The sequence below is a fragment of the Notolepis coatsorum genome, assembly GCF_963971535.1.
Source record: "Notolepis coatsorum genome assembly, chromosome: 4".
Classification (NCBI taxonomy): Eukaryota; Metazoa; Chordata; class Actinopteri; order Aulopiformes; family Paralepididae; genus Notolepis; species Notolepis coatsorum.
Window position 1 is genome coordinate 59,328,100 of NC_140168.1, and position 12,222 is coordinate 59,340,321.

Consider the following 12,222-nt stretch of genomic DNA (forward strand, 5'->3'; position numbering starts at 1 on the left):
GAGGTGCTTTGGTACCATGAGGTGGCAAGCATAGTCGTAGTACCCTTGAATGAATGCTCCTGCCAGAGTCTTCGGAACACTCCAACATTTTGGGAAATTAGCTTATTTGCCATCTACCCTGGAATTAGACAAGAAGATACATACCTTTTTCTTCTCTGTGCATGCAGTAGGATTAGGAAGACGTTGGGAACTAGGCTAATGGAGGAACCTACTTCCAGTGACTGACGCTAAGCTAGGCTAACAGTGTGTGTCTTCCTACTCCTACTGCATGCACAAAGAAGAAAAAGGTATGTATCTTAACACTCCAACATTTTGGGAACCCTGGAGTTAGACAAGAAGATGCATACATTTTTCTTCTCTGTGCATGCAGTAGGAAGACGTTGGGAACTAGGCTAATGGAGGAACCTACTTCCAGTGACTGATGCTAAGCTAGGCTAACGGTGCACATCTTCCTACTCCTACTGCATGCACAGAGAAGAAAAAGGGTATGTATCTTCTTGTCTAACTCCAGGGTAGATGGCAAATAAGCTAATTTCCCAAAATGTTGGAGTTTTCCTTTAAGCTATTACCATGACATGAGTATTTTTCTTTTAACAGGAGTTTGTTGGGGCGCCAGGACAAACGATCACTGGCAACCCCGGTTTGTAAAAATTGTGCTTCCGAAATCTCTTGATATCGATTCCGCAAGAAGAGTGGAATGCCTCCACCCTCCCTGTGTCAAACATGACAGAAGCCCTTTTTAACACTACGCTGGACGGGTCCACAACCCCACCTCCGGTAACAGGCACCTTACTCAGAGCTCAGAGACATTATGCTATTTACACGTATTTTATTTACACATTTATATCTAGACATACACGTGTATATGTCTACAAATACTATTTTGATAGATGTACTACTGATTTGAATGATTAATTACAGAGAATTACATTATACTTTCGGCAGTGTTGACAAAGGCAAAGCATCATGGGTAAAAAAGAAAAAAAAAGTGGGGCATCCAACCATTCTTGGTCGTCATTTTTATGCTATTAACTTTTAGCATGATATGAGTATTTTTCTTTTAACATGAGTTTGTTGGGGCGCCAGGATGAACGATCACTAGCAACCCCGTTTTGAAAAAATTGTGCTTCCGAAATCTCTTGATGTCGATTCCGCAAGAAGAGTGGAATGCCCCCACCCTCCCTGTGTCAAACATGACAGAAGCCCTTTTTAACACTACGCTGGACGGGTCCACAACCCCACCTCCTGTAACACGCACCTTACTCAGAGCTCGGAGACATTATACTATTTACACGTATTTTATTTACACATTTATATCTAGACATACACGTGTATACGTCTAAAAATACTATGTTGATAGATGTACTACTGATTTGAATGATTAATCACAGATAATTACACATACTTTCGGCAGTTTTGACAAAGGCAAAGCATCATGGGTAAAAAAGGGTGGGGCATCCAACTATTTTTGGTCGTCATTGGTTTCTTGCACTCACCTAGTTTAGTCAGATTGAAGCATTTGGTCTGCAGCACACACTACTGTATATTGTAACCAGTTAAAATCGTAATCTATTTTTTATGAACTTTTATTTTTAATTAAATGGATTGTAATTGTTCTCTGACAGGATAACAGAAGAGGGCGCCAAAGACACCCTACAAATAATTACTAATACAAGTATGCATTGCACTTCATTTATTTATTTTTTAACGAATCAATAAAAACATTTATTTATTTTTAACAAATCAATAAAATCACACCAAAAAGCAGAATATGTTTCACAGAATATAGAAAATAAATAAAATGTATTTAATCAAACTGTGAAATGTGGCCTGCTTGAGTGTATCAGAACAATAAAAATTTTTGTGGCAAAAGAAATTATAATATTTTGCCCTGTAGGCATAAAGCTGCTATTGACTGATATAGCCTGTCCTTGATATATACGTCTGTAGCTATATGTGGCGTGAATCTTTCCACAGTATTGTATAAAGACCAATAGGATTCAAGTTGTACAGAGACAGGATCTGGATAGAAGTTGAGCTGATTAAGATCATCATCATCATAGGGTGGCTACGTGGCGTCGTGGGCAAGGCGCTCGCCACGAAATCTGGACACGCTGGGCTTGCCTGTTCGAGCCCAGCGCTCCACATTTGCTTTCAGTTTAGCTGGTCGTCCGTACTAATACACATTGGCCATATTAGGGGGTGGGAAACTGATGGGTGGGGATCGGGCGTTGTGGACAGCGCCTCCTACAGGTCGGTTGGTGCGCCTGCGCAGTAGAATCAGGAAGTGTCGGGGGCAGCGTGAGCCTCCCACGCGTTACTCCTCGCCACTGAGAGATCGAGCTGCGCAGGTGAAAAGATGCGACTGCTGTTACCTCAAGTACCGGAGGGGACTTGTGCTATCATTGCTATGTATGACTTAGTCCACATTGCAGCCGGCTTGTGGGAGGCAAGAAACAGCGTTCGTGACAGGGGAGGGTTGAATTGGATGATACGAAATTGGGATGGGAGAAAATATAGAAAATGGGAGAAAAAGTGGATAAAAAAAAAAAAGATCATCATCATCATCATCGTCGTCGTCGTCATCATCATAAATCAAATCAAATCAAATTTATTTGTAAGGCCCGACAACACACGTTAATGTCCCCATGGGCCGTACACGTCTTCTTTGTCAAGAAGAAACATAACAATAAGTCAAGAACAGAACAAGAACACCATAAGGTCCAACAAATTTAAAATAAATGCAAATAAATGAAAGAATTCAAGCACTCCCAGACATACCCCACGCGAAGGTAAGGGAAAACTCACTAAAACCTAACAATAGGGAAAAATGCTCCACAGGCAGTGTGGAGGAGATAAACCTTAGAAGGGCCATTCAAGGGGGGATCTCCCTTCTTAGATGTCGGTGATAGTAGTGTTGCAGACTAACAGTTGGTAAGCATTCACTCATGTGTGTAGTGAAACACAGATGAGTGCATGCAATAGCAACTGAACATTTTGAAAGATTAAAGATAGAGCTGATAGCGATAGCAACTGAACATCATCATCACAATGGGAATGTTCATTGCTTATTCATCTATATATTTTCTAAGTTTACATATATTGCTATATGTGTGTGTTTCTCAACCTATAACTCACTATTGCTGACAGATGATAAGAGCACAAGCATGTCTTCCTGTGAATGCAATTCCTCTGCTCTTGAACTCGCTTGCTTGAAGGTCTTCGATTCAGCCTCCCCGCCCTGTGTTCACCAAACCACCGGGGCCGCCTGCGGTTCTCATCTGACAGTGCAGCTTCCCTATTCAGACGTTCCGTGCTATAAGGGATATGACGCATGAACCAAAGATCTGTCACAGCACTCCCATTACATTACACATTAAAACACATTTTAGACAAATTAACCCTGTATAGAGGCCACCCAAACCCAGTAGGTTAGAAGCAAGGTAAGACTCCCACAATGTGTACATTAGTGATGGCTGCCAAATTTAAATAAATAATAATAATAAAATACACTATTCATATTTCTTTTCTTTTTTTCCAGGGACAAATTCAAAACCAAAACATGTCATTTGTATTATTATTCACAATCCCATAGTATCCCTTCAGTCAAGATCTCAACTTCACTAAGAACATTAAATGTAGACATCTGATTGTCACACAAAGTAATAGTGAGTCAACAGAATTCAATACATGGAAGACACTTGTACGTAAAGATGGTCATGACAGGCAGTGGCTTAAGCAGTGCTGGCTTATAAAAGCAAACTCAAGATGGCCTAAATCTGACCCATATTTATGAAATAATGATAATGCAAGTTGTCTGATACCGTATGAACAATATATGCCATTTGGAATCAGTTAACACAAGTAAGAAAATACTTATTTAAAGATGCTGTCAAAGCTTCGGTTTGCTCCCAAACCGTGTGTTGAAATACATTCTTCTCATCATACCAAGCTGAACATAACTCTATAAAAACTTTAATAGGCTGTAAAAATCACCAACTATCTCCCTTACTCTTACTCCCAGCGGTTCTCAAACTATGGGTTGCGACCCAAAGTGGGGTCGTGGGTAGGTGACAGTGCATTCTTTATTTTTTATGTTCTGGCAACATATTTTGGCTAAATATGCCTCATTTTATAAATGTGTATTGATAACATAGTGCTGTAATAAAATGTTCTAATAAATATGCATGATCAAGTTCAACAACGTGTGCTTTTGATATTCCTTAATTCCACGTTGAAATTACGCAATACATTAAGTGTGGGGTCGCCAAAAAAAATCCTAAATAAAATGGGGTTGTGGTATAAAAAAGTTTGAGAACCCCTGCCTGCTCTAGCCTATAAGCAACAGGCTTCCAATTCTGGGAAGGGTTCAAATAGTCTGTGTTTCCAATACCATGTATCACTGTGAAGAAGACAGTGTTGTTTTGAAACATTAGTGATCTTTGCACCCTATATTCAATTATTTCTAAAGATGATCTGTGTGCTCCAGTACCTTCCTTTTTGATGGTCCAAGTCTGAGTAGCACCGGTCCTCATCAGAACAGGCTTAGTGTGTGAACTCTCTCAAGTCTGAACATAACAGAACTATTTTATGGGCCATGAATTTCAATTCAAACTAAAACAAATAAACAAACAAAAATGGCATAGTGTACATCAGCCAAGCTGATACAGTAACAACAAAGGCAGAACGCATGATCTCGCTCCAAACGTATACAGCGGGTGTCTGTGTATCTGTGACGTGCTGGTGAACGATGTGGTGGATGATGGGATCTACAGGCAAAGCATGCTGTTATCTACTGTAAGCCCTGGTGTTTTCCGTCAGCGTTTGAGGAGTAGTCATCTACATGTAGTTTAATTACTACTCCCAACTATGTTTTGTTGTAGTTGGGTTGGTAGTTTATCTACATTCAAACCTCAGTCGCCTTTTCAGCGGTTTACTACTTTGGGTCATGTAGTTTAGATAAATTACAAACTACATAATAAATAACATTTTCCTGATACCACTTCCAACAACTTGCTCCCTGTCCTCTCCTTTTCCAAATCAAACACACTCACACGTTACTCTGTGTCAGTTCTGTTGTTACTCCGTATAACTACATGATATCAAAGACTCAGATTGTGATCATTTTCCGCATTGTAGTTTGGGGGCGTAGTGTCAGTTCGACAAACTACATTTTTTGTTTAGATTTAGTTTATTTTCATTGTGCAGTAGCTAGTAGTTTGATAAACCACAGTTTTAGAGTAGGGTCCCCAACACTATTCGCTGCATAGGTAAACAATAGGCTTGCTAATTTAAAGGGTACCACAGCTCTGATCCACAGTGATAAAATGAAATATGGCAGTCAAATGGGGCGTTAATTGTTGGTATTACTGCCCAGTGCCCACAAAAGCAACACTTACTTCCAAGTGGACAGACTTAGGGGGATGGCCTTGGTCTTAGTAGCTGAAATCTCAAAGAGAACATTGTTTAGCGGACGCTAGGCTGAACCATAACGAGCAGCAGGTGATGCTGTAATCTTTACAAATCCAAAGGTCCAGAGGTCCTTTTCTTTCCGACATGAACATGAACAATGAAGTCAGCGTAGAAGACCATGCTAGTATTATACAGGTCTGATATCTCTGTGATATCTCTTGTTCTTGTTCAGGATGAGAATGAAACATCCTACGCTACAAATGCCACGATGGAACTAGATATCTTGATTACAATGGACTATCTTTAACTTCGTAGGCCTATCTTAACTCTAGAAATTATTGATATAATTATTTTACAAAAAACATTACTCTGTTCACAAAATAATGGAAAGTTGAAATCAATTTGGCACGAGTGCACATATAGTATTAGTAGACTATTAATCTACAAGAGGAGCATTATTGACTTAGCATAATGGTGACACGTAAGCGTGTAGAGTGCAGTTGAATCTGTACACCCTGTCAATTAAATATAGTTCAGTGACCTTTTATATTGATGTTCAATAGATTTGACATATTCTATATACATGTACAGTCAACAAGAGACTGCAGGAAATGCATCACACATATTGAGCTTGACAGGTTGACCCCGTAAATGACCCTATGACATGGAGTGATGCCAGACCACAGTAGTGCATTGTTCACAAGTCCTTCCATGTGTTCTTAGTCCAATGACTCCAGGGTTGTCAGAGGGAGTAGCAGCCATACGCCCCAAGACCTTGCCACTTTTACACATTGTCTCTGTGTCTTCCAAACCTAACTTGGCCCAAAGCAACCTGTCTGATATCACACCAGATGGATTTAGTACAAACAGGTAGAGAAGCTTATAAAGGGCACCCATATGGATGTGCACAGGGTCCCCCTTCAGGGAAGATGCACAGTTCTCGACAGAACCGACGTGGAGAGAGGACAGACTACACAAAGCGCGGGTGAGGAGTGACGATACCGCAGAGCACAAAAGCCTTGTTTGGACTGTGACTTAGTTTCAATGGGAGGCTGAGGGACAAATGTGAGCTCTTTGTGGGGAAGGAAGGGGGGGACGGCGTCAGACACACATTGGATGAGGACGTGGCTGGTCAGTCAGTCAACAGTGGCAGCCCCTCTCGGCCGCGGCGGGCATCCCCTCCTCGTCGGCCGGGTAGAGCACCTTGGCGGTGAGGCCGCTCTTCACGCCGTCCCAGCCGTCGCGGGTGACGATCTCGCCCATCTTCATCAGCTCGTAGATGTCTCTGGTCAGCAGCTCGAAGGCCCGGTCCACGTTGCTGTTGCACTTGGCCGAGGTCTCCACGTATCGGATGCCCAGCTCGGCCGCCAGCTGCTCGGCCTCGTCGCGCGTCACCTTGCGGTCCTTGCTCAGGTCGCTCTTGTGGCCAATCAGGATGTAGACCATGTGGTGGGGCAGGATGTGCTCGCTCACCTCCTTGCGCCACTCCCTCACGTGGTCAAAGGTCTTGTGGTTGGTCAGATCGAACACCAGCAGCCCTCCCACGGAGTTGCGATAGTAGGAAGAAGTGATGGACCTGAGGGGTCAGACATTGATGTGTTAGTAATTCACATCTTATTTGAGCTGGTAACGTTCACAAGTGGAGTGTGATACAATTGTTTGACTATAGCCATTGAAATGCATGTATGATATACACATCCTGCTCATGAGTGTACATTTTTGATAAAAGCGTATCCTTCAACTCGTAAAATACTATGTGTAGTAGATGGTTATTTTAGTAACCACCTCTCATACAGTTACAGTCAGACCTGTTGAGACAGAACTGAAAGAACAAGTGTGGTGCAGCCTGAATGAAAACATTCTCAGAAGCCAGGGCTTCAAAGGGAAAAGCAGATCTGAAAGCAGAGCAACATTTGAAGACTGGGAAGTGCTTCAAATGAATGCATGTCTGGTGGCAGGGGCATGACACAGAATCATCATCAGTGAGGAATGAATTGGGATTTTCTCATGAAGATAAATCTGATGGCTGATGGGTATAATAGCTACACAAACAAAGGGGACTTCTAAATGCAAAAGTAACCGGATTAGACTGACATCCCTCCCTTTAGTGTGATCAAATGCTTCCCTTGGGATTGTAGGATATCCCGTGATGAAACAAAAAAAACAAGACGAGGTGGACAGTCAACCGTGAATGAACAATGATGTGCCCCAATTTGCTGTTTTCATCGTGGGGTATAGGCCAGCATGACATATAGGCCTGTCGATCTTGTCCTGACCTCTTTTCGTAGTCTATCCACATACTGCATTATCCACTGCTGCTGACACAAAATAATTCGCGTTTTCTTTTTTTTAATATATATAATATAATTTTTAATATACCAGTCTGCAAATGTAACAGCCTACCAGGGAGGCCTCTCTGATAGCCTTAATTATTCAACGAGTATTGCACTGATGAATGGTGATAATTTGATTCATAGACAGGAGGACTATAAGCAAAACATTTTTTTTAATAGATATCTCCTCCTTACCTAAAGCGTTCCTGGCCAGCCGTATCCCACAGCTGAAGCTTTATTTTAACGCCTGGCTCGATATCAAGCGCTCGGGCATAAAAATCGACACCGACTGTCGGATCCGCTACATCGCTGTATATTCCATCTGTGAAACGCTTCAGCAAAGATGATTTTCCTACTGTTGAATCGCCGAGCAAAATTATTCTAAACTGATATTGCCACAAAATATCCATGGCATGACTAATAGCGAGATGTGATGGTGGGTCTGAAACAAAGCCCCCTGCGTGCACCGTGTTTACATCAAGCCACCGACTGCCGCTACCGCTGCCTTCTTCTGGTCGAGACGAGGACGCGCTTAGCTTCGGCTACTGGAGCGATCGGTGCTGCAATCATCATGTGATGGCTTTACCTCTATGATCTACAGGGAATCTGAATACACTATAATACACGTGTACTGGAGAATGAGGCGATTGTTCGTTACAAGAGGGAGATAATTAAGCCTATTGGTATTTTTACGATTCCATTGGAAACCAGAATAAATAAACATATGATAGCCTATTCTAAATGTTATAGCTGGCAATGAAGTATTTTAGACATTGCAATTCCAAATGCTGTATTAAAATGGATAACCCATCTGGCTGACCCTATTGGAGTTACTGTTATCGATAGTATGAATGTCTAGCATCTCTTGGGTTCTATTTTTTTGTATCGCCACGGTCATCGTGATTTTAGGTGTATTATCACATTTTTGACATAAACATCAAAACCAACGCATCAATGGCGTTTTGGTGGTCGCTCTCCGTGGTGCTGAAAGGTTAGGTTACTCAGTGAGTGTACACACACAACGTGGTCTTCTCAGGAGATAGAGACATTGTTCTCCCTCTTTGACATAATGTCAAAAACTATAAACATATATATTCAAAAAATCGATTTACTATCTGAGTTACAAATCCATAATGCTGGTCTATAAAACTAAAGCTCATCAGCGTGAGACGTCATGTCCCGTCAGCGTAAAGATTTTGCCCAACCCACTTGCAGTGGGTTGGGCAAAATCTTTACGTGTCCCGTCATACAAATCATCCACGTGACACATATGGACCAATCCGAGGAGGACGCGGCTTGTATATAAACGCGCGGAGCTCCTCTCTCCTCCTCTTCTCTCTCTCTCTCTCTCAGTCTCTCCGCTCGACTTCAGGAGGAAGGGACGATACTTAGAAGAAACCAACGAGGTAAGGAATACCATCAGCTTTAATATATAGAAACTGTATCCATCTGTAGCGTGTAAGTTGGTTAACGTAACGTTATACAGAAGTTTGGTAAACAGTACACTATTGCTAATAATAGTTTGCTTCACTAACCAACCGGATATTGTTGACTTAATGGTAGAAGCTAACGTTGGCTAACTTGGTCGAACTAATGTTAAAGGCAAACGAAACGCAACACATGCGCTCGTGCCAGCTAACCATAACGTTACATGTTTATGCGCTTAAGATAATATTTTAAAATGCCGACAGGCACCCTAGAAACTGACTTAACGTTAGCTAACTAGCTGTTATACACGAGAACCACGTGGCAGGAATGTAATGGGCACATGCCACGCCTAGCCTCTTTCTTTACAATGATTTCCATAATGATTACCGTTACCTTTGACCGTTCTCAACTTGTGTTGTAGCTTGTTTTCCTAGATTTATCTTGTATAAATGGTAGCGTTAATCTGGGTTTAAATTAGCCCCTTCCATGACTGTCTGCGATGTGCAAGCCAGGGGCTGGCTTTTGGCTTTTGAATTCAAAAGTCAGCCCCTGGCTTGCACATCGCAGTCACGGAATGGGCTAGGTTTAAATAAGAACGTTAACTGGTGTCGGAGACGGGCCTGCGCCGACACTAGCCACGTGGTTATTATTGCAGAAACTAAGGTGGAAAATGTGCCTGATCGTGACTATGTTTTCCCTGCAGGTTCAGTTGGAAATCTGAGCCGAAAGATCCATCTAACATGGATATCTATATAGTGCTGCTGCATCACGGTAAGTCACCTATACACAAACATTAAAAAACAACTCTATAGCCTTATTATTATAGGCACCTATCGAAGCCACGTGTATCTTTTTGATTGGGGAGAATAAGACAAATATATTGCATGGTTCTGTGTAAGATATTAATTAAACATTATATATTAATGAATTAATCTATGGGGCAAGTCTAATTCTATGTTCCTAGATGTTAAATAGTAGGCTCGACTGGTCAAGGGGTATGTATAGCTGGTTGGAATGAGACTATGCTCCAAGGGACTGACTCCTTATGTCATGCTGTAATGTGACTGACGGACATAATATTTCATGAATATCCCTAAATGCATATCAAAACGTTAGCCTTATAGGCACCTATCGAAGCCGCACGTGCTTTTTTGTAGCAGTGGGCGGTCATCAGGATGCCGAAATCATTACTTTCACCGACGGTCGCTTTTCAGTTCTAAAGTAACTGTTTCAGCAACATTAAGGGGAAGGACACTACACTGACTACAGCTGCAATAATTGTGATGTTGAAATTGCCTTGAGTTGGCTAGCTTCTAATCAAGGCTTTATCCTTTTCTTCAGGTTATGTACGCTTTAAGACACCAGGGGGATAATGACAGTGGAGCCGAGCCATCAAAGGTATAGTTGACTATTGACTAGAACTTGCCATAAACGTAAACCTGGCTATGATTACACACTTGCCCTCACTGAGAGACCAAGTCTCGATTATGAGAACCTTTTGGTTTGACTGAGCCATATCTGTTTATTAACTAACCTCACCAACATGAGAATTATCTAAAGGTGGTGATTGTGATGTTGAAATGGCTTTGAGTTGCCTAGCCTTATGCAACCTTTTCTAATCAAGGCTTTATCCCTCTTCTTCAGGTTGTGTATGCTTATGACACCAGGGGGTAAATGACTGGACCCATTAAAGGTATAGTTTACTATATTGACTAGAACTTTCCATAAACATAAACCTGGCTATGATTACACACTTGCCCTCACTGAGAGACCAAGTCTCGATTATGAGAACCTTTTGGTTTGACTGAGCCATATCTGTTTATTCTGAACTATAACATCGCCAACATGAGAAGGATCTAAAGGTGATAATTGTGATGTTGGAATGGCTTTGAGTTGCCTAGCCTTATGAAACCCTTCTAATCAAGGCTTTATCCCTTTCTTCAGGTTATGTACGCTTTAAGGCATCAGGGGGATAAAGTGGACTCATCAAAGGTAAAGTTTGACTAGAACTTGCCATAAACATAACCTGGCTATGATTACACACTTGCCCTCACTGAGAGATCAAGTCTCGATTATGAGAACCTTTTGGTTTGACTGAGCCATAATGGTATCTGTTTATTCATAATTACATTGCCAAAACATGAGAAATCTAAAGGTGTTATCTCCACAGGTGACCCGTGTGCAAACAAACCCAAGGACTAAGGCTGGATGAGGGGAGATCATGTTTGTCTGTTCCCTCAAGGTTTCCTTACCTTGTCTTCTGAAATGGGCTGACTACTTGAGACAACATGTCTGGCGTGAGCCCACCTTGGTAAGTACATTTGGTGCTTATGTATGATGCTACAAAGGACGGCATGCTATCCTAGGATCTTGGCTTTGTTGTAGCCACTGGTTCTCCAAATGTGTGCCAGAGAAATGGGGAGTCTTTGACCGTGATGGCCATCCTTGCTGTATGCGGTCACTCTACTGTCCAACAAGCTTCAATATGGGAGTGGTAGATGGTAATTCTGCTGCACTCGATGCTATACTAGCACTTACTTACACTTTTCCATTTCTTTTCATTGTAGAATTGAAGGTGTGATGCCTAGCTGTGTACACCTATTCAGACCAGTCTCCTGGAATTCAATGGCCGACCCTGCCTAGTACTGAAAGGTATGTAATGCGCCTAAGTATATCTTTCCCTTTTAGATCTATGATGATACCATTTAATATACGAGGACTGTTGGATGACTCTTTCGGATATGGGACTGAGATCGGCTACACTACAAAGGGTTTGATGTTTCTTATTAAATGATGCTAATACAATTGTCCTTCTCAAAACCCAGGTAAAACCCCACCAATGGTTGGCCTTGGCGAGGAGAAAGCTGTGGGCAGAACCCACCAATGGTTGGCCTTGGCGAGGAGAAAGCTGTGGGCAGAACGGCAGTGTCCGTTGGCAAAGACTGAGGAATTTGTCATCGTCATTATTGTTAACGTTGATGTGTTTTTATTTTATTTGTACAACTTTTCATCACATTACAATAAACTGTTCACATGACTAACAGCTGCA

At 41.8% G+C, this 12,222-nt stretch overlaps 1 protein-coding gene and 1 long non-coding RNA gene across 2 annotated transcripts; one reads left to right on the forward strand and one right to left on the reverse strand.

The window, feature by feature from the left end:
- Positions 1-6,552: 6,552 nt before the first annotated feature.
- Positions 6,553-8,158, reverse strand: rab42a (RAB42, member RAS oncogene family a; the record flags this gene model as incomplete). The annotated part of the gene is made up of 2 exons (XM_084312876.1): positions 7,941-8,158; positions 6,553-6,988 (listed from the first exon to the last, which is right to left on the reverse strand). Exons 1-2 carry the CDS (start codon positions 8,153-8,155, stop codon positions 6,553-6,555), a joined length of 651 nt encoding a protein of 216 aa, XP_084169002.1. The 5' UTR covers positions 8,156-8,158.
- A 928-nt stretch (positions 8,159-9,086) lies between these two features.
- LOC311227493 lies at positions 9,087-12,222 on the forward strand. Its single transcript, XR_014619601.1, has 8 exons — positions 9,087-9,151; positions 9,877-9,944; positions 10,515-10,571; positions 10,818-10,866; positions 11,118-11,165; positions 11,344-11,484; positions 11,741-11,825; positions 11,999-12,222. It is a non-coding gene; the product is annotated as an uncharacterized lncRNA (long non-coding RNA).